Genomic DNA, 27,157 nt, shown 5'->3' with positions numbered 1-27,157 from the left:
ATAAACTAAGCAACCTATAAAGATGCTAACCAGATTTATAGTTCAGAGATAAATTGTATGGTGATATAATGTACCATTTGTATACATCAAAAGTGTGTTATTATGTGTCTTACACATTTTTGGAATGTAATTTTATATCATTAGGTTTTCAGGGTGCCAATACTTTGGAAAGTACAGCTAAAAAAGTGGAAATCTCCTTCTGGATAAATTGGCAAATAATTGTGTCACCTACTACTAAAGCATCTTGAAAAATATAATCCTGTATGTATTGTGCCTTAACTCCTCAGAAATCATTTCCCTGTCATGCCACTGTTCCCTGTGTACCCTGGAGGTGACAGATAATCTTGATAATGATGACTCAGAGATTTGTGGGTTCTCCTCCCTGCTCAGTCCTACCTTCCCCTTAAGCCATTCTCATCTTCCCATTGGCCAGCGTTCAGCTTTCCCAGCTCCCTCAGCTCTGCAAGCTGTAAAAGTACCTTTCCAGAGTCCCATAGGGGAGAGACAGCTGCCACTGGGTTCCCAAGTGGAAAGCCAAGTCAGATGTTTCCAACTTCAAATCTCCATGGCTTTGCCCCATCTTTAGCCTCTGAACCAGACAGCAAAACTAGATTCCATTGTTCTGATCAGTTCTCTGATAAATTTTGTTCCAGAGTCATCTATTGATTGGATCCTGATTGGAAATGTTTATTTTTTAATGACAGTGCTAAAAATTTATCTTTTTATTTATAGCAGCCTACACAGCCTCTGTTAGATAAGATAAAAAAATTTAATACTGAAATTACTCTGTCATTTATAATCAGATGAGGCTGTTTGGAGTAGGTTTCTACTGCGAACACAAACATCTTGGAGCTACTTATATAGGATGCAAAATGTAATATAAAATGTAATTACGTATTTAAGAGTGTAAGGCTTTTAAAATGTGCCCTGAAAATACCTGTGTAAGAGTCTGAAGTTGCTTCTTTTAGAACTTGTAAAGCATGAGTGAGGAAGTGTCATACCTTCCAGAAGCTGTGAACTCCAACTCATCTTTGTTGAATGATAAGCTTTTATTATGTGTGGGGAAATAGTACTTACCAATTAGGAATGGTGATGACTTGTCTAATTAGCTTTGCTCCAATGCAATAAAGAAAAAAAGTGCATGAAACTATATTATGCATTTGCCTTTAGTTCATGATGACTGAGGTAATTTTCAATAGATGTATATGTGGTTGATGCTAAATATATTTAGACACAAACACACAACTGCTATTTTTTTTTTTTTTGAGGAGGCAGGGTTGGCAGCCAGTAGCAGGGCTTGAACTCAGGGCCGGGGCACTCGCTCTTAGCTTTTTCTCTCAAGTCTGGTGTCCTATCACTGGAGCCGCAGCTCCAATTTCTGTCTTTTTTGCTGGTTAATTGGAGACAATAATCTCAAAGACTTTCAAACCATGATCCTCAGATCTCAGCCTCCTGAGTAGCTAGGATTACAAGCATGAACTTGTAATATATGGCCTTCATCCAGTGGGATCAGATGTTAATGAACTAATTCAAAATGTATATAGTTTTCTCCACAGAAACTTCATGTATTCATAAGCTTAGGAGGAGGGTTTCAAGTCAATAGCTAAAACAAACACAATCTGACCAGCCAAGGTCATAGTGTGTTTATGGTATTTTTTGCCATTCCAAAATGCTGGGCTAATGTGATTATGTAGTATGGTATTATTATTGTCTTTTCAAAAAAGTGAGTCATCTCAAGTTGTGTAACTAGTTCTGAGTCACAGAGCAAAGCCTGAAGTACCAGCTACTTCCTAGTGCTGTCTGTGGACTATTTTATCAGTATAGTTTATTAAACAAACATCGGCTTCAAAATCATTTTTCCATGATTGTGAAGAAAACTTACAGCGCCTTATATATTACATCTCCATATTCTTATAGACACAGTCAAATATTAGCAATGCCATCTTTTAGCAACTAAAATTCATAATTTTAAAACAGAGTACAGACATTGTTTCTGAAGGGCTTGATGTTTTTGAATTCCATAAGTTTAAATATATCTTCTGAACTTTGTGTACACATGATTGCAAATACATACATCCTTTTCCGTGACCATGTTAATGTTTTGCCGTGCTAGTTTAAGAAAAGAAAATGCCTCACGATCAAGAATGCCAAGTTCTTCCCAATGTGTTTTATATGTCACATAATATTTTTCTTACCAAGTCTTCCCCTTTAGTGTGAGCAGGTCATTAATGTCAGCATCTTAGAATTTTGAAGTACTTTATGGATTACAGAAGTTATCATTTTCCACATAAATTGTTTTATATGATGCTCACAACTTTTGGGAAACAGGATTAATATGATCTTCTGCCCATATCAAAGAGAATTACTTAAGATGAAAATAGTTTGCATACTTCTTTCTCACAGTTGGAGTTGCATATGAGTATGTATGAAGAGAAGGGAAAAAATAAATGTCTGGGGGAATATGCAAATTAGTTAATTAAAGCATGCGTAATTTTGTTTTTTTCTTTCTATATTGAAGACAGCAAACATTTAGTGCTTACTGTCTGACATGTGTGAATTGAGTCAACAAAGTCTTTATAATAGTCTTGTAAGATAGACTTATTCTATCGCTGGTGCTGGGGATTGAACCCAGGGCCTCCTGCACGGTAGGTGAGCACTCTGCCACTGACCTGCACCTTCAGTCTGGGAATCTTTATTTTACAGGTCAATATCATTTGCTATTGAGTATATTTGTAAGAGCCTGAGTAGTTAAGATAAGCTGTCTGGTGCTCTAAACACCAAATAATGACTAAATCATTATTTACAAACTTCATTTTATGCATTATAGAACGTTCTGGAGAGTTAAGTAAGGCAATGTTATTTCATTAAGTAAATGTTTTTTTCTTTATAAATTTGCTTTTTCCTATTTTTTCTCTCCTCTCTATCACCTGTTTTGAATAGACTTTCTAGTACTGGGCACATCTCAAGTGGTTCCCCCCACCCCCAGTGTTTTTTAAAAATTTTTATTTTATTGTAAAGATGTTGTACAGAGGGGTTACAGTTACATGAGTAAGGCAACGAGTACATTACTTGTCGAGCATTGTTACCCCTTCCCTTGTTGTTCTCCTACTATCCCTTCCTTCCCCCACCTCTCACACTCCTCCCTTCTAACCCCACCTCCCCCACCTGAAGTTGTAAAGTTCATTTCCAATATACTGTCCTGTGGGTATCATTGTTGCAATGGGTCATCCTGTGTCCTTTTTTATCCCTCTTCCCCTCCCAAGATTAGACAAATGTATATACAAGATGCAGGGTACAGTGACAACAGTGGTTTTAAAAAGTTCCTTTCTTAGCCGTGTGCTTGTGACTCATACCTGTAATCCTAGCTACTTAGGAGGCTGATATCTAAGGACTGCAGTTCAAAGCCAGCCCAGGCAGGAAAGTCCATGACTCTTATTTCTAATAAACTACTCAGAAAAAGCCAGAAGTGGCACTGTGGCTCAAGTGGTAGAGCACTAGAGCACTAGCCTTGAGCACAGAGAGGCTAAGGAAAGAGCCCAGGCCCTGAGTTCAAGCCCCAGGTCAGGCAAAAAAAAAAAAAAAAAAAAAAGTTCCTTTTCTTAGATTCCAGCAGGTGGCACTCTTATAAAGCCTAAAGAAGTGCGACTGGCACCCTGTGACCTAGAAACCAGGCAGTTCCCTTCCTACCAGGACCTATTTGCAAACCCACTTGTTTTGCATAACTGAAATTCACTTTCATTTCGTGATTACCAGCATCAGACAGGCTGTTTATTAAACATTTTTAATTATACACAATAGAAAATAATAACATGCTCTCCAAAATCCTCCCTCCCATTTCTAAGACATTACAATTCAGCAGAAAATACAGAAAACTGTATTTTCTAGACTGTTTTACAACAAATGCATACAAAATTAAATTTTAGATTTAAAAATAATTATAGGCTGTAGTCTTGAGTGCTGTCTGATCCTTTAGATGTTTAGATCCTTTAGATGTTTTTCTTAAGAGTGAGTTATTTTCCTTGAAGACAGGCCTGTGTTGATTGGGGGTACGTGGTTTAGCGAATACAGGATGGTGTTTCATGAGATTATACTTAATGGTCTGAAAATTTGTGTCCTCTCCTCCCTCCAATTTGTAAATTAAAATCTTATGACCAGTGTGATGGTGTTAGGTGATAGGTAGAACCTTGGTTCTGAGAGCAGAGCCCTCGTGAATGGGATTAGAGAGGTCATAGAAAGCCTGCTGCATCTGTGGGCCTAATGAGAAGGCCCTATGATCCCTAGTGGACTCTTTCCTTGAACTCAGGGCCTGGGTGCTGTCTCAGAGCCTTTTCTCTCTGCCACTCCTCAGTTGCATGGACTTTCCTGCCTGGGCTAGCTTTGAACTGCCGTCTTCAGATCTCAGTCTCCTGAGTAGCTAGGGTCACAGGTATGCGCCACTGGTACCTAGCTTCTAGTGGACTCTTGAGTCTGCCTCAAGAGCTGTGAGAAAGACATGGTTTTCATTTATAACTCACCCCTTGGACTGAGGTATTTTGGTACGGCAGCCCACACAGACTAAGACATGCTGTGCCAATGACCTTTCTTGGCAGCAAAACGAGGGCAAGGTGAACCTAGAACATAAGAGATCCAATCTTTCTCTTGCCAAGTGAAGACTATAGAATGTTTTGACAGATATTATTAGAAAAGGACTTGCTTAGGACTTGCTGTTCCACAAAACCCTAGCCACTGGATCTTCAGTAAAAATTCCATGAAATGATAGATTTGTTGTTCATGTTGTTATTGGTGTTGAATGCTGGGCTGTGAGATTGCTTAAGAAGTGTTCTACCACTCAAGCTATGCCCCCTGCCCTTTTGTTTTTATTTTGTGTTGGGAATATGGTCTCAAGAATTTTGTGAGTGCTGATCTTGAACTTGTGAGTCTCCTTCCTCCACCTCTTAAGTAACTGGGATTACAGGCATGCACCACCATGCATGGATATACATGCATGCATGAATACTATGTGGTTTTTACTTCATGGTTTAAGCTTGTCTCAGCTGACTTGCCACCAACCATGCAATCTAAAAGACCAGAGCACAGCTAACATGCTCTTGCACCTCGTCTTGAAAGTTATACATCTATCACTTCCTCCCATAGGAGGTCAAGAGTACCAGGAGGTGTAGCCTTCTGGAGACTACTCTAAGAAGTAATCAATGTATATATAGTATGTGAAGCCATGGAGCTAGTTATTACCTAGGGGGTGAGTGTGGAGAGAAGAGGATGGAGCCAACATGAGAACAGAGAAGAGTCTGAGGAAAAGCTCCTCTCAGCGGCCCTGTAGGTAGAAATGTTTCCCAAAGAAGGGCTGAACAATGGCCTAAACAACGGCCACTGGACTTATCTTTTTTAAACCTCTATCTCCTTTGGCCTCACACCTCTCAGATTTAGCTGTGAGGAAAGCAGGTGTTATTTCAAACCACAACTAGTTTAAGACACTTTTGCACACTGTGGTAGCACCATCCTTTGTTACTAGGGGCTGGAGACTTGGTTCAGGTAAGACCTGGATAATCTATTTGTATGAAGGGTCAGGTTCTCCCTGGACATGTGCTGGAAGGTGAGAAAGAGCTGCAGGCTGAATACGGTGAGATGAACAGAGGTCCAGACACCATTTAGAGTACTAGGAGGGCTGACAGCAAAGGGCTGTTTACTGAAGCAAATCAGCTCAAAGAAGCTTAATAAAATCCCCTGTGGGTTTTGCACTCAGCTCCATTCCTTCTCTCTCCTTGGCTTCCTTAAACACTCTCTGCTCATGGTTCACTAGGGTTCTCCAACCCATTTTGGTTCCAGACTAACCAAAAATTGGGAGCCTCATATGAATACTTTCTGGGTGGAAGTGTAGCTCAGTGGTAAGATGCTTGCCTGGACCTCTGAGGCCTTGGGTTCCATTTCCAGTATGCAAAACAAAGAAAAGAAAAGGGCACCCCTCAAAAATTAAGTGCTTTCTAGGTGATAGCACTTTCTTGATGTTTTATGTTTATTACCTCAGTTTGTCCTCACAAAACCCACCCAACAGACAGCTACCGTCATCACTACCATGTGTGCTCTAAAGATCAAGAAATAGAGGCTCGCAGAGATGATGTTGCTTGTTATTAAGTAGTAGAACAATGATTTCAACCCCCTCTGGCTTCAGACACACACACACACACACACACACACACATCTGGCTTCAGACACACACACACACACACACACACATACACACACACACACATACACACACACACACACACACACACACACACACACACACACACACACACATTCTTGTTTAGGGTTTTGAATTTGGCAACCTAGATCAAATCACCCTTGATATAATAATGCTCCATTACTATGGCTTAGATTTTGGCTATCTTCTGTCCCAAACTACAACTTGGTGGAATTCCGTTGCTGACTTTGTGGGTCTGACTCGCTCCAGTTGAAACCCCACTCTGGGCCTCACTGCTGCCAGCTAGGAGAAGGAGTCAAATAAGCTTCTTCCCACCCTTGGGACTTGTTATATGTATGTGCAGTCTCCTTTCTCTTGCTCTCTGTCTGCTTAGCTTTGGTATGCATTTTAATTCCTCACAAACTGACCACTTCTTTCTCCATATCTCCTTCCAACTTTTGGGAGACCTCTCTCACTGGGTCACTGTTTTCTGGTCACCTCTGAACACTTCAAGGTAAAGACTGTCTTAATCATCACTGAATCTCCAATTGGGCATGCTGTAAGCACTCAAAAAGCATTTTCTTAACTGTATGAAAGATGTTAGGAAGTGAACAGGATAACTGTTGTCCTCTTTAGTGGACAATATAAATTGACAATCCAAATGGGTTGATATAAACAGGACAGAACTTCCAGAAGAATCTTCTTAAACTTAATCTCCAACTTCAACATCTTGGTGTGTTTGACTGTAGGTAATCATTAACATTTGATACTGGCGCTTGATATTATTGTGAGAATCAAGAAAACATACTCCCCATGTTATTGCTATCAACCTTTATTGAAGCTAGCTCTATTAACAATACTACTTCATCAAAGCTCTGTGTGTTTTTTTTTTTAAAAGGTGATCAGAAGAAAGTTTATTGAAAGACAATTCCTGGGCCAGAAAGATGGCAGGTGATATTGGTTTGTAATGAAGTCTAGTGTGAACACAGGAACTTGTAAAGGAATATTGTTTCAGAAGGGCAAAAGGGACTCAGTAGATGTGGGAACTCATAGAAAATTAAACAGGTCATAGCAGAGATTAAACTAGGCTAGTGTTTTACTGTAAAAGTGGTAAATTTCTTCTTCCTAAGGAAGCATGGGCTGATCTTGTAGGATTTTATAATTGTTCTTCAGTTTCCTGGATTTGGGATGAGACTACCTCACCGTTGACCACCTCCTGCACGATTGTCTTGATTTTTCGGGTCTTATGTGGATCTAAAGATAAACATTGAATAAAAGGAGGTGGACATTAGTGTCTCATTTTTTTTCTGGTCTTGGGGTTTGAACTCTGGGCTTGGGCACTCTCCCTGAGCTGCTTCTGCTCAAGGTTAATGCTCTACCACTTGAGCCATAGCTCTACGTCTAGCTTTTTCTGTGATTAATTAGAGATAAGAGGCTCACAGACTTTCCTGCCTGGGATGGCTTTGAACCATGATCCTCGGAGCTCAGCCTCCTGGTTAGCTAGGATTACTGGTGAGCTGCCAGCGCCCAGCTAGTGTTTCAGATATTAATCTGAAATTGATTATTGTTGAAGCTTCTGAATTGAGTGTGAATAATACAATCCACCAAATTGAAACTTTCAAAAGTAACTTCTATGTTTTTTTTAAATAGCTTTATCCAGTGAAAGTGACCCTTACTCAGCATTATCCTCTGTAGGAATAAAATGATTTTCTTTCTTTTTCCTTTTTTTTTTTTTTGAGACAGGACATCAAAGTTTGAGTCTGGCCTCCAACTCCTGATCCTCCTATCTCAGTCTCCCAAGTGCTGGGATTACCATCACACCCAGTACATTAAACAATACTTCAAAAAATGATTGTGCTGCTCTTTAATACTTCTTTGTATAATGGTTTTTCTTCCCTACTGGGCCTGACAAAAATTTTTTAATACACTGTTCATTTTGCTGCAAGAATACACCACTGCTTTATGCTATGAGTACTGATCTTTACAATAAGAGTTGCGAGTTTTACATGATTACGTGAGAACCTGACTTCTTGTCAGTGGCTCTTATCTAAATACCTTTAGAGGAATCAATTGACCCGGCTTGAGACTTGTTGCTCAACACAAGCAAGCTTTCATCGAATTCAGCACTGTAACAAAAACAATGAGATATGACCTTGGGTTGATGCTTATCCAAATGAGAAGACGAGAGGGGAATTTGCTATTTGTGCTAAAAATTAGAAAAAAAATCCCATAAAGCTATGACAAAACAGATAAGGGATCCCAGACTTCTTGTGGAGGGATATAGTCCCAACAGCAAAACAGATGGCTTGCCAATCTACATTTCCAAACCGTGCCTTGGTTTGGAAGAGAAGGGACCTGGCAATCAGTGGAAGACCTGGTCCTAGAAATTGTATGTCCCAGTCACCAATCCTGACGTCCTCCCCTCCAGTCCAGAGCACTATGACTTTTGGGAGGTTTGCTATGACAAATCTGAATGATTCCTGCTTGATGTGACCTCTTTAGCACCAGATCATCAAATGGTCTGATTCTTTTTTAAAAGAACGTGCAATAAACTTCAGTCTGTGGTCCCTTTGTTCATTGCAGCATTTTATGAATTATTATCAAGTAAGATAATGTGTGACAACACTTTGCACAGTAATTTAGTAAGTTCTAGGCAAGTGTATCCTAGATTTGTTTTCCCCTCCTTCCTTCCTACCTCTCTCCCTCCCTCCCTCCTTTCTTTCTTTTTTTCCTTCCTTATTTTCTTTGCTTTTCCCCTCCCTTCCACCCTCCCCACTTCCCCTTCCCCCCTCTTTCTCTCCTTTCCTCAACTCCCCCAGTGTCATCAATGCACCAACACTCCCCGCAGCAGGGGTTGCTATTTTCTATATATTGAAGAGTCCCCCTTCTCCTCCTACCGCAGAGGCCTACTGTAGCCCGGGTGGGTGGCATTTAGTCCGGGAGACTCACCCCTCGGCCTCCCCCTCGAGCAGGCGGCGGTAGGTCTCGATCTCCATCTCCAGGCGGGCCTTGACGTTGAGCAGCCGCTGGTGCTCCGCGCTCTGGCGCTCCGCGTCGGCGCGCACCTGCTGCAGCTGCTCCTCCAGGTCGCCCGCCAGCTGCTGCACCTGGGACAGCTGGCCGCAGTAGTCGCCCTGGGTCTCGGCCAGGGACTCCTCCAGGGACTTCTTCTGCACGAAGGAAGGAAGCAAGCAGTGAGGGACGGCAGGGGAGCGCGCAGCGCGTGGCCGGCAGCACACCGCAACGGGGGCGCCCGCCCAGGCCGGGGACTTGCGGCGGCGTCCCACAGCCTACCATGGCCAGCTGGGACTGGAGCTCGATCTCCAGGTTCTGGAGCTCGCGCCTCAGGTCGCTGATCTCGCTCTTGCTGGACTGCAGCTGCTCGGTGTTGCTGCTGATCTCCTTCCTGAGCTCCCCGCTCTGCAATGGCAACGTGGGGGGCGGGATTCAGGGGGTGAGCGCCCCAGCCCACTCACCTCCATCTGCCAGTGCATCAGAAGCTTTGGTCTCTTGGCTTACCTTTTCCAGGTACCAGGCTTCTGCATCCTTCCGATTCTGCTCCGCGGCGGCTTCAAACTGCGCCCTCATGTCGTTGAGGATCCCCGTGAGGTCCAGCCCTGGTGCAGCGTCCATTTCTACGCTGACCTCACCTGGGCTGCCCGCCCGGTAGCTTTGGAGCTCCTGGTACCGCGAGGGAGGGAGAAGAAAGAGGTGCAGGGGTCGACCGTGAATTCAACAGTGGGCTCCCAATACTTTTGCCTTTCTAGGCCTCTTGCAACACAGAGATACTAAAAATTAATCGGGCTCCGTGAAAACCAGAAATGATAAAAGATTACAGACTTACACCTGTAATACCAGCTACACCAGGGGCAGAGGTTAGGAGGATCTCGAATTGGAAACCAGTCTCAGCAAACTAAGGACGATTCTATTTCAAAACCAAAATACTGGCTGGGGACTGGTGGCCCAGGCCTGTAATCCTAACTACTCAGGAGGCTGCAATCTGAGGATTGTGAATTAACTTATTCTCATCTTCAATTAACTACCAAAAGGCTGGAAGTGGATCTGTGACTTCTTGGGTAGAGCTCTAGCCTTGTTGTAAAAGCTAAGGGAGAGTGCCTAGACTTAGAGTTCAAGCCTTAATACCAAGGAGGGAAAAGGGCTGAGTGTTCTCTCTCTCTATCATATTGTAAAGATTAATCGATTAATAAAAACTTTCTAAAAACCAAAAAAATTTTGTCTTCAGATTTACAAAGGACATAAGATGCCTTCACAGGTCCCTTAAGTTACTTCAGGTTCTCTGTGTGGTGCCTGTGAGTGGAGCTGGTCAGCTGGCAGTGCTCCTAAGGACTGTATTCCACCGCCTTTACAGGAAGGCAGGCCAGCTGTGTGTGCAGGGGATGGGAGAGTTTCAACAGCCTGTGCCAATGCCAGGGCTGCAGGAAGTACCTGGGCCTGCATACAGACATTGAAAATGATGAGAAACTTCTTTAGAAGACTATTGCTTTGGTCCATTCTGTATACCAGCCTTGCTCCCAGCTCCCTGCTCTCTCCCTGCTCTCTCTCTCTCTCTCTCTCTCTTTCTCTCTCTCTTCCCCCCATACACAAACACACACACACACACACACACAGTGTCATACTAGAGTTCTACATGTGTGTCTCACACTATTCACTCAGTTTCTCTAACTTAGCATTCTATGAGATCAATAATTACAATATTACTGTCATTACCCAATAATGTAAATGTCAAAATAGAAAGTTCCTCTAATTTGTTAAACCTTAATAGGAACTTCAAGCAATGTCACCATGATCGCCACCACCACCATCATCCATCATCATCATCATCATCACCAGTGTGTACAAACACTCACACACACAGAACTCCAACACCAGTGGCCATTTTACCAGGAAGATAATGTATCTTCCATATTGAAACTACAGATTTACAAATTTGAAATTGTAATTTTGGGGTCTAGGGTAGGGGAGTGAGTGACTCTGACCTCCTCATGGTTCTTCCTCAGGTAGGCCAGTTCCTCCTTGAGATTCTCGATCTGCATCTCCAGGTCGGCTCTGGTCAGGGTCAGCTCATCCAGCACCCTGCGCAGCCCGTTGATGTCAGCCTCCACAGTCTGGTGCAGGGCCAGCTCATTCTCATACCTGACAACAAAGTGTAAATCAGGTTAGGGGACCAATGTTACTGACTGGACAAAGAGCCTGCTCTCTTCATGCCTGAACCAGTGCCAGTATTTAAGAAATAGCAGCAATCGGGGCTGGGAATGTGGCTTAGTGGTAGTGTGCTTGCCTTACATGCATGAAGCCCTGGGTTCGATTCCTCAGTACCATATACACAGAAAAGGCTGGAAGTGGCACTGGCTCAAGTGGTAGAGTGGTAGCCTTGAGCAAAAGAAGCTCAGGGACAGCGCCCAGGCCCTGAGTTCAAACCAGGACTGGAAAAATAAACAAAAACCCCAAATAGCATCACAGTGTATGTTACAAGTTTTGCTTTCATAATTTTCTCCTTTTTTTTTTTAGTATCATAGTTTACTGCCCAGATGGAGAAGAGAAAGGTGAGAAAATAGCAATGAGCCTCAACAGCAGTGTACCCCAGGGAATAGGTCGCTGGTTGGTGGCTGTGCTGGACGCAGCTGGAGTCCTTCTTTGTAAATTGGCTTTCTAATAGCATCCTGAAAGCAGCTGAAAAAAAGTACTCCGTTTGCTTAATTTTCTTCATGATTTAATTAAAGCCTTGAAAACCCTTAGAAGCTTTTACCAAGACTTTATAGGTTCGGGACCACCGTTCCTGCAAACCCCTTATATAGAAGTTTTGCAATTCAAAAAGGAAATTCATTTCTATGTCTTGGAGGGTGGGGTATGGGAAAAATAAAAATCTGTGCGTGGTTAATCTTTCAGGTGTATGTGTCATCAGGAACAATGGAACAGTCGTTAAATGGAACAATCATTCCATTTAACCCCTCAGCAAAACCATTATTCATCCATTCAGATATATTGAAAATTCAGGTTTAGGACTTTGAAAAAATTACCATCATGATCTAGAAACAATAAATGACTTAAGATTTTAAGGGCGTGTAATGTGAATTGTGTGGAATTGCTTTTTAGAACCAATGTATGGATCATGTGCATTTCAGAAGATTGGGAATTTTGCTGTCATCAGAGACAGGAAGGTGGACTGAGAAGAGGCAGTGGGATAGGTTCAGTTATGGTCAGTCTATCCTTACTTCATCCTGAAGTCCTCGGCAGCCAACCTGGCATTGTCAATCTGCAAGATGATTTGCGCATTCCCGATGCTGGCAGAAATGATCTGGTGAGGGAGACACAGACAATGAGGTCCTAAAATACTAGCAGTATATGAATATTATTATATTTTGGCATTAAAGGTCCTGTTCAATACTTTTTTAAAATCAAGAGTTTAAGATAGTTTAACTTTTTAAGAAAATATAAAAGTATTACTGAAAATTTAAGAAAATATGCATTTTCCTACAAGAAGGTGTGGAAATGTGTGTTGTTGTAGGAGACATGAGAAGTGGTAACTTCCTGAGATGAGAACATTCTCCAGGTACAGGGTAACTTGACATCTAGGTTGCAGGCAATTATCACTGTAAAACATCGTAACAGCACACAAGAGAAACAACATGCAAGGTGCCCCCCCCATCCCCCAGTGAACACACTCTTACCTTATTCCTGAGGTCTTCAATCAGTGGGAAGTATTTACTGTAATCATTTCGCGATCCAGAATCCCCAGTCCCAGACCCTCGTGTTTTGTACCATTCTCGAATTTTGTTTTCTAGCTCCGAGTTCGAGTCTTCTAGAGCTCGGACCTTATTGAGGTAGGAAGCCAACCTGTCATTCAGATTTTGCATCGTTTCCTTTTCTGATCCAGAGAAGAGGCCTCCGTTGTTGCCTGAGAGCACATACAGAGAGCCACCACCACCTAAGCTGCCCCCAGATCCCATCCCCAGGCCTGCAAAGCTCCCTCCCTGGGCTCCCCCGTTAGCAGTGCCCAGTCCTGCCAGGGAACTTGCAGAGCAGATGCCAAAGCCAGAACCAGAACCGAACATGGACACGGCAGAAAAGCCTCCTCCACAGCCAGCCACAGAGCCACTTCCAATGCCACAAGCAGAGATGCTCCTAGGTCTGCCCGCCATCCCAGCCTGTGAGGACGGCCGCCGGGACATCCCTGAGGAGGTGTACATGGCTGGCGTTGCTGCGGAGTGAGCCACAGACAGTCAGGAAGCAGTGTCTTTAAGCTAGAAGGGCCAGCCTTTTATAGGCCGTGATGGGAGATGCAGTTGAAGAGTTCACTTGCTCCGTTGGAAATAGGGTGTCTTCCCTGCCCCTTTTTGGCCAGCTCAGCAACTATGTGATTTATGTACAATGAAAATTCATTGATACAGAAATAATTGAATAGTCATTTCCCTTAAGTATTTGTTGTAACCAAAAGGAAGTTGGGTGAAGTAGAATTAGGCTGTCATAAGGAATTTTTCTTCCTTAAGTTATTTTCAATGCCTATCCTCTCTGCCCAGTGTCTTCTACATAGCAGGAAAGCAAGGAATGGGTGCTGAATGGATAAGTCTATGAATACTTCCGAAACCTTAAGCTTCTTAAAGTTCTTTACTCATCTTTCCTAACTGTTTCCTTTGGGAATGTAATATAAACTCTCTAATCTCACAATCTAGTATATCATGTGTGTGTGTGTATCTGTATATATATATATATATATATTCATATTCAGTAATACAGTATATATAGTTTCAAAAGGATTGCAAAATGCCCTGGTGAAAGATGAGGACTAAGTGAATTTTGTAGGTGAAAATGTTATAGAATTCAAATTGTCAAGAACTTGTCATTGGATGTTGCACAGTTTCTGGTTTTGACTCAGAAAAGTAGATCTATTGAACACCAAAAAGTACCACATTTGAGTATAATATTATAATCATTTCAGCATGTTTTTTTTCCTTCAAAATCAGCCTTGATGTTCTCGGTAGACTATGAAGTCATAATTGAGAGTTTGGGCCTTTAGCCTGGTCTCCTGACATCTTACAAGCATATGTTAAGCCACACTTCCCCCACAGGACCTGCATATTACAGGTATTACCACCACCATTCCTTCAAGATACAGGGGTTCCAATCTACTACTGTAGAAATAATAAGACACTGTTTTAATTCACTCACAGGGAATGTGCTGAATTTGAAATTACGTTTTCATTAATGATTGCATAACGGGGTCACAACTCACATGTATTTTTTTTAAAACTTGGAGCCAATTTTATGTTGGAAGGTATACTTTCCGACTGTAATGTTTATATGGACATTTAAAATAGTTTTGCTTCATATCTATATATCAGGTTTGTCCAATAAACACTTAACTATTTCTATTTCTATTTCAATAAACTATTTCTATTTCAATAAACACTTATCTATTTCTATTATCCTTGATTGTAAGATCTCAGGTAGGGACCACCTCTCCTTTATTATTTTTGTTTAATCCTGAATTTGTTTGCCTGAATTTTGTCCTTGTACTCCCAGAATTATTTTGCTTGTAAGAACTTAATTCTTAATGTGTTTAAATATGTCACTCAAAATGCATTTGATTGAAAAATGTGGTTAAGTCCAAATTTTTTTTTTTGGTTGGTCGTGGGGCCTGAACTCTGGGCCTGGGTGCTGTCCCTCACTTCTTCAGCTCAAGGCTAGCACTCTACCACTTGAGCCACAGCACCACTTCTGGCCTTTTCTGCTTAGGTGGTGCTGAGGACTCGAACCTAGGGCCTCATGCATGCAAGGCAAGCACTCTACCACTGAGCCACCTTCCCAGCCCTGGTTATGTCCTAATTTACGGGTACACTTTGAACAAAATTTATTCTGAGTTTAGGTATGAGTGAAAAAAGTCAGAAATGAAAGAAGTATTTCTTTCTCATTGACTTTTTCGGGGAGGGGGCAGCTAAGTTAATCAGCTTGCATAGGGTGGCGGTTAGCTCTGCTGTTAGCTCAGCATGGTGTTAATCATCCAGACTCTGTTTTAGAGGTTTCAGAAGTAGACATAATTTTCTTTGACAACCATGTAAATGTATAAGCATGTAGGAATGCTTAATGCAAAAACAATCTTGGGCTTATTGGTGAAATGATTGCTTAAGTTGAGACACAGGACTAGAGCCAGGATGAACTCTTATAAAAAAATTATGTCTTTGCCAAGTGGAGTGGTACATGCCTGTAATCCTAGCACTTGGAAGGCAGAAGCAGGAGGATCACACATCTGAGGCCAGGACTATGTAGCAAAACACAAAGAATTATATCTTTTATTTTTGTACAGTTTGGGGAATATTAAACATGGAGGAAATGATTTATGCATCATTTTGATAAAAGTATTTATATTTTGATGGTACTGAAGTTTGATCTCAGGGTCTTTTTGCTTGCTATACAAGCACTCTGCCTGATGTGATAATTTTAAATCTTTAGATATTTTGTTAAGTAAAGTGTGTCAGGTTGGTTAGTTTTCTGGTCTTTGTAGGATTTTTCTTTTTTAATTTCTTTCTTTTTTTTTCTTTTCCTTTTCTTTTCTGTACTGGGCCTTGAATTCAGGGACTCTTTGTGCTCAAGGCTAGGGCTTTACCACTTGCACTACAGTGCCACTTTTGGCTTTTTTTTTTTCTGAGTAGTTTATTGGAGATAAGAGTCTCACAGACTTTTCTGTCAAGGCTGGCTTTGAACTATGATTCTCACATCCTAGCCTCCTGAGTGGCTATGTTTACAGGTGTGAGCCACCGGCACCCAGCTATTACAGGGTTTTTAATCTGAGATTCTTTTTTCCCTTGAAATATAGACACTTGCCACCTGTTGTTGAATAGCATTGCAAACACCTGCAGTGAGCGAACAGTACTGGATTGCCTTAGGGCTGAGCCATGCACAAGGGTCCCAAAGCAGCCCCAGGGAGGCTGAGTTCTGGACTCAGAGCTCAGTGGTTCTACAAAAGAGGGGAAAGATTCTGTAGTGGAATGTGGTAGAAAGAGAGAAAGGAACCAAGTAAAATAGCAAGGGGAATTTTGGAAGTAAGACCGGGGAGAGAAAACAAGAGCTTGAAGGAGAGAATTAAAAATATGCAGACCATAAAACAGTGTTGAGCCTGGGAGTGCTTCTGTGTGAATCCACGTACCTGAGATTACTCTGTGTGAGGCTGATGGGACAGGGGCTTCTAAAAGGAACTTTAGGCTAGGTGCTTGGTGGCTCACACCTGTAATCCTAGCTACTCAGGAGGCTGAGATGTAAGAAACACAATAGGAAACCATCCTGGGCAGGAAAGTCTGTGAGACTCTTATCTCCAATATACTACTCAGAAAAAGCCAGAAGTGGCGTTGTGGCTTAAGTAGTAAAGCACTAGCCTTGTGGCTTAAGTGGCAGAGTGCCAGCCTTGAGCAAAATGAAGCTCAGGGACAGTGCCCAGGCTCTGAGTTCCAGCCCCAGGATTCTCTCTCTCTCTCTCTCTCTCTCTCTCTCTCTCTCTCTCTCTCTCTCTCTCTCTCTCTCTCTCTCTCTCTCTCTCTCTCTCTCTCTCTCACACACACACACACACACACACACACACACACACACACAAATAAAAGGTTTAACAATTTAGAAACAGGAACACAAATTGGAGAGAGATTTATTTTTTAATTTGCATAGAAGAGACTGTGAGGCAGAGTATGATTAGGATGTGTACAATTGATAATTGGGTTCTATCACTTGTAATTGGTATGCTGTGTGATAAAGATGGCAGTAGTGATGTTTTAAATATTCTAGTGCCGGTTGATTTCATTTTTTTTTTTTTTTTTGCAGGCAGTTTGAAGCTCCTCTGAGTTAAACATTTCTATCTAATTACAGAGAGTAATAGATAGGCTTCTTCCTCTTTCTAATGACCAGAAAACATTAATAGTGATTTCTGATGGCCGCTTTCTTGAAGATAGCAAAATTTAGGGCCATTTTCTTTCAAAACCCCAGCAACACCTCCTCCTGCCAGCGGTTATATACTTTCTTCCACCTCTTTCACTTCCGATGACACGACCTTGCCATCCACCACTTCCTGCACAACAGTCTTGATCTTCCTGGTTTTCTTTATGTCTGAGTGCAGATTAAACACTACATGTCAGTTCAGGCACATCACTGCTGGTCTACAAAATTCAAGCTGATGGTTATCCTTCGGTGCTTATTTCCATCTCTTAGGAAACCATTAGAACCCATCCTTTTTCTTAAATAATCTTAGTTTTAAAAATAAATAAATGCTGAAAATGTATCATCCTTCCCAAATGGAAAATATTTTTTCATACTCCTTCCACCCCAAACGGAAATATACAGTCTTGAGTTTAGTAAAAAGTCACATTTCCCTTTTGATGCTTTCTTTTCAGGATCTCAGGGTGTCTTAGGATAGCAATAGCTCTGGTTGAGAGAATTGCCACTCATATGATGTGTGCTAAAGTTCTCTCAGGGTTGCTTTATTTGACATTCATGAGTTTTAGGGTCCCCATGTCTCAACCACCTTTGGCCTTTCACTAGTAGCTTCTGAGATTTCAATGTTCCAGAAAAATACTCCCAAAGTTCAGAACACTTACCTTTCTCTTCCAAACTTTGTAACTGATATTGTATAGTTCTGTGGGGAAACAAAAAAAGAGTTACTCACATTTTGAAAATGGAGTGATCCCTTCCCTTTTCTATTTTAAACCAAAGTCTGAGTAGTGTGCATTTAAAGGATGTTTCCTATTTCCTTGTGACAATGTTTATTTCAATATGGAGTTCCTACTTTTTCCTTCTTCTTACCTTTCTTTCTTCCTTCCTTCCCTCTTTTTTCCTTCCTTCCTTATTTCCTTCCTGTCTTTCCTCCCTTTCTTCCATCCTTCTCTCCCTCCCCCTCCCTCTTTCCCTCTCTTCTTTCCTTCCTTCCTTCTCTCTCTTTCTTTCCTTCTTTCTTTCCTTCTTTCTTTCTTTCTTTCTTTCTTTCTTTCTTTCTTTCTTTCTTTCTTTCTTTCTTTCTTTCTTTCTTTCTTTCTTTCTTTCTTTCTTTCTCCTTCCTTCCTTCCTTCCTTCCTTCCTTCCTTCCTTCCTTCCTTCCTTCCTTCCTTCCTTCCTTCCTTCCTTCCTTTCCTGTCTCACCGGCTCTTTCCCTCTCCCTCCCTCCCTTTCTTTCCTTCCTTTCTTTTTTTTGTGATTCTGGGGTTTTGAACTTCAGAGCCTCAGGTTTGCTAGTCAGGTTCTCTACTTCCCTACTACTTGAGCTATGCCTCTAGCAAATGTTATATTTTACTTTTCAGATAAATCATGTGCTCTTCCCCAGGCTGGCCTTAGAATGCAATTTTCTTACCTTTACTTCCCAGATAGCTGGAATTACAAGACATGTGTTACCATGCCTATCTTGTTTTTTGAATCAGAACCTCACTAACCTTTTGCCTGGGTTGGCTTCCAAATTGTGATCTTCCTGTCTCTCCCTCCTGAGTAGCTAAGATTACTTCTGGCCCTTGAGTATCCTACTTTTTAACTAGAAAAATTTATAGCCTCAAAACTGATCTGTTAACCTTCCATTAGAAGTTTCTCAAGTTAGAGCTTCAAAATTGGAGTGGAAGTTTAAGTCCTGTGTTCTGATGCTCTTGGATGTGATATCTAATACTAGTTGCTGTTTCAGCAGTGCTGACTCACAAACTCTGGTTCCCACGGACCTCCCGTGGCCTTCTGTTTAATTTGCAAATGCTCAATGAGAACTTTACAAAAGGTATTATGTTTTCAGTTGTCTACTAATTGTTTAAGAAAAATCTAGCAAGCCTAATCTGTAGTGTAGATAGCTATCTTCTCACACATTCCTACCATAGAGCACAGGGTTCAAAGGTTAAGCTTGCTGTTTTGGGTGTGTGTATAATTTTGGGGCATATTTTTGTGTTGTCATAATTGTGTTTGTATAACTCAATGTTGGTGCTGCCTCACAAGAGACACAGAGAGAAGAAAAGAGAATAGGAAATAGGCGGGGGCCCACATCCCTGGCTGCGAAGAGCCTTACTGTACGTCTTCTCCCTCCAGAAGGCGCCGGTAGGTAGCGATCTCCTGCTCAAGCCGGGTCTTTATGTCGAGGAGCAGAGCATACTCGTTGTTCTGGCGTTCCATGTCACCCCGGATCTGCAGCAGTTGTGCTTCTAGGGAGCTCAGCAGTCCCTGGATGGTGGCCAACTGGTTGCTGTAGCGAGTTTTTGTTTCCTCTAGGGTGAGCTCTAGAGACTCTTTCTATAAATGCAAGATAAACAGGGGCTTGATGGAACTACTCACTCAATTTTAATTTCTTTTAAAAAGAATTCCCACGAAGCTGGTCTTGGGCAATGTGCATGTTTCTAGTCCTTTCTGTCACTCCTCCTATCTAGGCAACCTTAGCTGGCCAGTTAGGATTCCCTGGCTTGTGGATTTTCCCTGTTGCTTGAAGCTTCACCCCTGCTCGTCCCTCATTGTGGTACATTGTGTTGTTGCTCTCTTGGTATTTGCTACTTCATCCTACCTGACCTAGAAGAGGTCACACCTCTAGTCCCTTCAGCATCCTTGGCCACATGAACCATGCTCTGAGTGGAAGATTAGACTTCTTCAACCTATGAGGTCAGGCTGAGCAAGTGATTTTTCTTTTGCCTCTGAAATGCAAGCCAAAACGGACAGATGCCTTTTCACAAAAGAGGAGCTCTAAGAGCAATCACATAGCTCAGTCGTTGCTCTTTGCTTTCTGCTGAAACTAGCATGTCTCAGATTGGGTGAAATCTCATGGAACCATAGTGATATTACTGTACTTTACCACAGCATGATTTATCGCGGGCCAGTTGATTTGTTTAGTCTGCAGTGTCTTGATTTCTGTTCTCCAACTTAAAAACCCATCTCAGTGTGTGTGTATGTGTGTGTATGCACACACATACGCGCACGTGCCCGTATACGTGTGCTGCTCCTGGGGCTTGAACTGAGGACTCTGTACTGTTTCTACCATTTGAGCCACAGCTCTGCTTCTATTTTTTGGTGGTCAATTGGAGATGAGACTCTCCTGTCCAGGCTGGCTTTGAATTGCAGTCCTCCAATCTGTAGTCTAGGATTACAGATGTGAGCCACCAGCATCCAGCCCGTGTCAGTTTTTAAGATCTAGTTTACATGCCATTTCTCCTGTGAAATCTTCCCAATCTACTCTTTCCTCTGCATTTGTCCACCACACTGACCTTTCCTTTTGTCTTTTCATTATTATGAGTTGTTCAACTTGTTTCTCTCTTGGCTCTGCAAGGGGAGAGGTTATTTCATCTAGATCTTTTTGTTTTCAGAGTTCTGAGCACAGACAATGAACACGCATTGATTGAGCAATGGAAGTTAAATGTGCTTTACCATGCTGAGGTGAGACTGGAGCTCGATCTCCAGGTTCTGGTAGGTGCGTCTCAGCTCTGTCACTTGAGTCTCTGTGACTTTCAGTTCTTCGGTGTTCACTGTGACTTGTTGCTGCAAAGCTTCAGACTAAAATTCCACACATGAAAACAAGTAAGTAACTGAGGGGGGAAAAAGAAGGAAGGAAGGAAGGGAGGAAGGAAGGAAGGAAGGAAGGAAAAGGAAAGAAGGACAAAAGGAAGACAGGAAGACTGAGGAAGTAAAGAGTATCAGTGAAAGCAAAAGAGAAGAAAAAACAAGTTCTTTCTGGGGACACATTGTCCATACTTGCTGTAGACTTATGATATCACCTGTCTTTCAAACTGCTCCTTGGCCTCTTGAAGGTTCTTCTGGGCTAAGACTTCATATTTCTGCCTCATCTCATTCATGATATCACTGAGGTTCAGGCCTGGAGCAGCATCCACCTCCACGTTAACTGTGTTGCCCAGCTGCCGGCGCAGGACGTCAACTTCCTAGGAGAGAGGAAATCCGGACTGAGTTTAGTCTGACGTACATTCCCAGATAAGGCTGGGCAGAAAAGGCATGAGAAGTCTTGTGTCTTCTTTCAATGGGGATAAGTGAAAGAAAAAGAGAAAAAGAGAAAGAAAGAAAATGATACTGGGCTTAGTGTGGTAAAAAACTGTTAAGACTACCATTGTTACTGTCAAGTTCTTACCATCACCTACTCTTCTTCTTTGCATGGTTTCTCTTTCCCCTTATTATTGAAGCCGTTCTATCTTTCCCAATTCCATCTCTGAATAGTTTCTCACCTCCTGATGTTCTTTTTTGAGGAGAGCCAGGTCTTTGTTCAGCTCTTCAATCTGAATCTCCAGGTCTGTCTTCTGTAGAGTCAGATCATCAAAGACCTTATTCAAGCCTTGGAGGTCAGCCTCTACTGTTATCCGCATTCCCCTCTCTGTCTCAAACCTGTGAATGAATTAGTGTGGAGATAATGGAATCCCTCTGAAGCTGTTACAGGAGAGATAATTCAATAGGTTAAAATAGATTTTATATGTGGTACACCAGGAGATCAATTTCAATACTGTATCATGCCTTCCTTTGTATGTCCTCAACATGTGCATGAGAATCTAGGAAACAGATCATTTGCTCCTTACTATAATCTGTGTGATTTACAATCTGCAAGAACTTCAAGTTCCTGACACAAGATGGAAGCAAAGGCTTGTAATCCCAGAGACTTGAGAGCTGGAGGCAGATGCATCCAAAGTGAAGTATCTTAAAACAGTCATATATTTTCCTGTCATTCTTATATGTTATTTTTTAATAGCAAAAACTTTAAAAAATGATAATGCAGTGGCTCACTCAGATGTTGTTCTAGTAAAACTCAAATGAATAAATTTCATTGCTTTAGTCTTCAACTCTGCTTTTTAAATCACTGAATCAAGGTAGGAGGCTCTCTTTAGATAACAGGAGGGCATTAATGCAGAAGGGGAATTCTGGGACGCTCTGTTATTTCACCTGAGAATGGAGTTAGTTCTGTAACAGATAACTATTGAAAAGAATGTTAGCATGTGTGGAAACATCACAATGAACCCCTCACATAGTACAATATGAGGAAGAAACAAATGACAGTCAGAGCATTGATCCAGGATCACCAAGTCCTCTAGCCCTCAATGATGCCTTTTCCCTCTTAGATTTATTTTTAGGATGTGAGTTTCAGACCCAGAAGCTTTGTTAACCTTCAGAAGCCTCAGATCCTTCCATTGCTCACTGTCAATTAGCTTAGCAACCTCTGTCACCTCAAGGGTGTACAACAGTAGGTTGCAGGTATGTCAGTCTGTGACTCACCCAATCTGACCAACCAAACCTTTATTTATGCTAAAAAATGGGAAGGAAGTGGCACTGTGGCTCAAGTGGTAGAGTGCTCGCCTTGAGCTGAAGTGCACAGGGACAGCACCCAAGCCCAGAGTTCAAGCCCCATAACCAACCAAAAAAAAATGGAAAAATAAAAAAGAATGTTTTAACAATAAGAACTAACCAATGAAAACAAATGCTGGAGGTGTTTAGTTACATGCAGGATGATCAGATTTAAGGGTTGTGGAGAGAGATGTTTTTCCCTGAGAGCTGGGATGGATCACATTCACATAGCTTCTAACATCCCTTAAGTGTTAAGATTCTGAAATTATTTAATGTTTGTTTCATAACCAACAACAATATGGTAATTTGTGTGCATAATTGACTGCTAAGAAGATTTTTCTTTCTTTCTTTTTTTTGCTGGTCCTGGAGCTTGAACTCAGGGCTGGGCACTGTCCCTAAGTCTCTTTGTATTCAAGGCTAAGTACTCTACCACTTGAGCCACAGAGCACCTGGCTCTTTCTGATTATTTTATTGGAGATAAGAGTCTCACAGACTTTCCTGCTTGGGCTGGATTTTAACCACAATCTTCAGATCTCAGACTCCTGAGTAGCTAGGATTACAGGCATGAACCACTGGTGCCGGGCTTGTCATGGTCCCAGGGTTGGTGGTATACATTTGCAATCCCAACACTATGCCATCTTGGGCTCCACTGAAAAAAAAGAAGAAATTTACCATGGTTTTCAATACCTACTTCAGCCTGAAGTCCTCTGCCGTCAGTTTAGCATTATCAATTTGCAGGACACATCGAGCATTTTGCAATTGAGCATCTCTAATCTGAGAAACACATGAGAAGGAATGATATTTTCAACTAGGAAGGAGTTTAAAGTGGTTGGCTGTATCTTCCTATTTAAGTACAATGGTAGCAAAGGTGACTTTCACGTAAAGAATTTCCACAGAAGATTAGCTAGGTAAGAGGAATATTGACAAGAATATTTAACAGAAATAGATACATAAAATGCAACTCTGGCCCCTAGAGTTTGGCTCACTTTCTTGTGATTTCTACAAAATGATTGTTCTTTACTCCAATGGATTCATTGAACCTGAAATGAATATCTTTGCCTTGGATGTCATTCCTGCCTACACCATTTATATTAGTCACCTTCACCTGATACACTCCCCGCTCCTCCTTCCCATCTCAGCTTGGACAGTGTGGCTTCAGGGGAGCCTTCTGGGACATCCTCTGAACTTAGCTAGGATCTGCCTGGGCTCTAGTTGCCCGGCATGTCCCTCCTGCACTTATTGATCTGTGTGGTAATTACCTTTGCCTATGCCCATTTCCTTCTAAATCACTTTACATTCAGACTTACATTCTCTTGGACCCATCATAATGCTCAGACCCCATTACTTAGAACTTAGTACTTACTAAGTAATGGATGAATGAAGGGTAGGAGTCATTAGTTATGTATATCATGATGGATAAACTATGGATCTTATGTGGTATTCTGTGGGTGAGTTCTATAAGATGTATGTGGATCGGATGCCATTATTTAGGTGTTACAGTGGCAGGTGTCTTTCAGTGGATCCAGTCCTAGAGAGAGGGCTGCCTTGATATGCTGGATCTACCCAGTTAGACAGAACTAGTGGCTGTGCCTATGTATTTGAGATGATCCCAAATTAGTGCAGAACTGTGAACCTTAAGCCAGAAACCTGTGGCTTGCACCTGTAACACCAGCTACTCAGGAGTCTGAGATTAGAGGTAGAAAAAGTCTATCTGTCCAATTAACCAGTAAAGAAACATAAACAACAGAAGTGGAGATATAGCTCAAGTGTTAGAGCACCAGCCTTGAGAAAAAAAAAAGAAAAGAAAGAAACCAAGTGAGCATGCGAGGCCCTTGCTTCAAACCCTAGTACTGGCACCAAAAACTGAGCCAAACTAAAACACGAGCCTTAAGACAAACATAGGAGAATGGTTAGTTTATACTGAATGGTTTTGGTGTGAGCCTGAATGAGCTCTTGACAGGAAGGGCATTAGTTCATAAGCTGATGTTTCCTGAGATCTTTCTTATCCTTCCCATCTGCACCCACTTTATTTTTAAAATATAATTTTATTGTTGTTATTAAGGTGTTATACAGAGCGATCACCATTTCCTAAGCTGGTTCTTGAACTTTTACTCTCCTGTAGATTTGAATCAGACTGTACTGATGTTTAGAGTGCAACTCAAGAATGAGCCCTGCTGATGAGTAAACAGCCTTTGCCCTAAAGAAATTATGTGAACCTTAAGTCAGAAATGGAAACTAGAAGGCAGTTTGCTTGATTAGATAAGGACATCGAAGCAAAGCAAACACTTGGTGTCATGTCTGTCATTTTTATTTAGGAGCAAAGTCTTCTCTTATTCCAGTCCACTGATAAAATAGAGAACTCCACCCGCCTTGGATGATATGGGAGTGGGTTGTGATATGATACAATAAATGTGAATTGGGGGCAATAGAACACTTTATTGTTGTAGAAGTGGTTTCTAAGCAACTTGGTGATGATGATCAGATAATTAAAGATGACAGTTAAAAATGCAGGCATCACTGAGACTTGTGCCCCTTCTTTCCCCTCGCCCCACCCCAGTTTCTGTCTTGAATCCATTTATTACTTAGATGTACAGTATTCTAATAATTATGTAATACTAACAAATTAAGGGAGAAAATCTCTGAATTGACTAAAATCTCAAAAGCTGATGAAAGTTCGATGACAAATTCAGAAATATTATCACATACTTTAAAAAATCAACTTCTTTTTAGAGCCAGTGGCTCAATGCCTATAATCCTAGCTACTCAGGAAGCTGAGATATAAGGATTATGGTTTGAAACCAGTCCAGGCAGTAAGTCTGTGAGACTCTGATCTCCAATTAACCACCAAAAAAGCCAGAAGTAGAGCTGTGGTTCCAGTAGTAGAGCATCAGCCTTGAGAAAAAAATAGCTAAGGGATAGTGCTCAGATTCTGAGTTGAAGTCCTAGGACCAACACACCCATATCAAAATCCTTTTCAGGCTGGATGCTGGTGGCTCATGCCTGTAATACTAGTTACTAAGGAGACTGAGACCTGAGAATCATGGTTTGAAGTCAGCCCAAGCATTAAAGTCTGTAAGACTCTTTATTTCTAATTAACCACCCCAAAAATCTGGAAATGGAGCTGTGGCTCAAGTGATAGAGTACTAGCCTTGAGCAAAAGAAGTTCAGGAACAGTACCTAAGTCCTGAGCTCCCAGGACAGGCAAAAAAAAAATCTTTTCAGGAAAATTGTCCTGACATCATAAAGATACAGATTCTAAAGATACAGATTCTAAAATTAGAGGACAAAATTATATTCTGTTTGTAATCAGATTTAAAAAAATTGAAGCATGATCTTCAGTCATTCTGCTGTGTGGATTGTTAGTAATTTAGCAATAAGGGTAGATGATAGGATATAGCCTTTTTACAGTTTTAATTTTCAACCTGATTTGTTTTCCAATGTGTACTTGGACCCACTTAGCACACATGCCCTCCTGATTGGTCATGCAGGGAAAGGTAAGGTGAGAGCCCAGGCCACCCGCCTCACCTGATTTTGCAAGTCTTGGATTTGTTTGTAGTAGGCGCTGTAGTCCCTGATGGTGCTAGGCACATTGGCTTCGTACCACTGCTTGATCTGCATTTCCAGTCTGGAGTTGGACTGCTCCAGGGACCGCACTTTTTCCAGGTAGCTCGCCAGTCGGTCATTTAGGTTCTGCATGGTCATTTTCTCACTGCCCACCAGTAGTTCTCCTCCGTTACTAAGATCGCTCCCATAGCCTGTCAGGTGCCGGGAGGTGGAGATGCGGGTGCCATGGCCTCCAGCACCCCCATAAACACTGGGTGCAGTCCTGAGGCGCTGCATGTTCTCCTTCCTATACAGGGAACTGCTCATGCTGAGCACGGGACCCTGCGAGGAGGAACTGAGGCTTCGGTGCAAGCTTCTGCTGCTGAACTCCATTGGGGATGCTGAGAAGCAGAGCCTGGAACTGGGCTGGAGCTGGGTCTGAAGCTGGACCGGAGCTGGGGTGGAGCTGGGTCGGAGCTGGGCTGGAGCTGGATCACACCTGTGTGATGTTGGTGGTTTGGAGCTCACCTTTTATGGAGATCACAGCGAAGAAACTCCTCCTCTACTGTCTTGTCACCTTAGAGCTGTCACAGTCCACCTTGCCTGGCCTTTTTTTTTTTTTTTCCTTTCCCCTTTCTTTTTTGTACAGCAACATGTATAATTTCATTCCAGAAATTACCACTAGAGGTCTTTCTTGGAGGCTTTCTTAGGGGTGATTTCTTTTGTTAAACATAGTTAACAAAAGGAGCCAGGAAGGGATGTTCTTTTAGTTCTGGCACCTGCCACCTTGGTTTCGTGTCTTCCTAATTTACACATAAAGCATATTTAGGAGTCTCATGAATAATTTAGGCAGCTAACGAAGCCAGATGGGTGCATAATTGTGAGTCACACTTGTGATAAGGGACCATGGTTTGTTTGTATGATGAGTTGCTTTTCAGAAATTGTTTTATGTTGTTAAAATATATTTTTGACTTTGAAATTTATTCCTGTTCTGATATGATGTTACATTTTAGCACTTTTGGTGTAAACACAAAAATTGGACTATTGAAACCAGAATGATAGTTATAATAAATTATACATGTCTCTAGGCATACATACACAGTGAGACTGAAGGAGGACATTCTTTGGAAAGAAAAAGTGGGGTGTAATGCCTAT

The 27,157-nt window shown here is 41.8% G+C and overlaps 2 protein-coding genes and 1 long non-coding RNA gene across 3 annotated transcripts in view; 1 reads left to right on the top strand and 2 right to left on the bottom strand.

Moving 5' to 3' along the window:
- The window catches only part of LOC138831037 (uncharacterized), a 95,637-nt gene that overhangs the window by 23,696 nt on the left and 44,784 nt on the right, over nt 1-27,157 (top strand). The gene's annotated exons all lie outside the window — the stretch shown is intronic.
- Krt12 (keratin 12) lies at nt 7,070-13,371 on the bottom strand. Its single transcript, XM_070028071.1, has 8 exons — nt 12,871-13,371; nt 12,415-12,497; nt 11,179-11,335; nt 9,701-9,862; nt 9,476-9,601; nt 9,131-9,351; nt 8,237-8,307; nt 7,070-7,435 (listed from the first exon to the last, which is right to left on the bottom strand). The coding sequence occupies exons 1-8, from the start codon at nt 13,369-13,371 to the stop codon at nt 7,338-7,340; spliced, it is 1,419 nt and encodes a 472-aa protein (XP_069884172.1). The 3' UTR covers nt 7,070-7,337.
- Nucleotides 16,815-26,501, bottom strand: Krt20 (keratin 20). The gene is made up of 8 exons (XM_070028066.1): nt 25,985-26,501; nt 23,151-23,233; nt 21,355-21,511; nt 20,896-21,057; nt 20,549-20,674; nt 19,209-19,429; nt 17,776-17,813; nt 16,815-17,287 (listed from the first exon to the last, which is right to left on the bottom strand). The coding sequence occupies exons 1-8, from the start codon at nt 26,393-26,395 to the stop codon at nt 17,190-17,192; spliced, it is 1,296 nt and encodes a 431-aa protein (XP_069884167.1). The 5' UTR covers nt 26,396-26,501; the 3' UTR covers nt 16,815-17,189.

The sequence above is a fragment of the Dipodomys merriami genome, unplaced genomic scaffold (assembly GCF_024711535.1).
Source record: "Dipodomys merriami isolate MVZ:Mamm:240054 unplaced genomic scaffold, mDipMer1.0.p SCAF_19, whole genome shotgun sequence".
Classification (NCBI taxonomy): Eukaryota; Metazoa; Chordata; class Mammalia; order Rodentia; family Heteromyidae; genus Dipodomys; species Dipodomys merriami.
The sequence above is the reverse complement of the archived record's forward strand: the minus strand, read 5'-3'. Positions and strand labels throughout refer to the sequence as shown.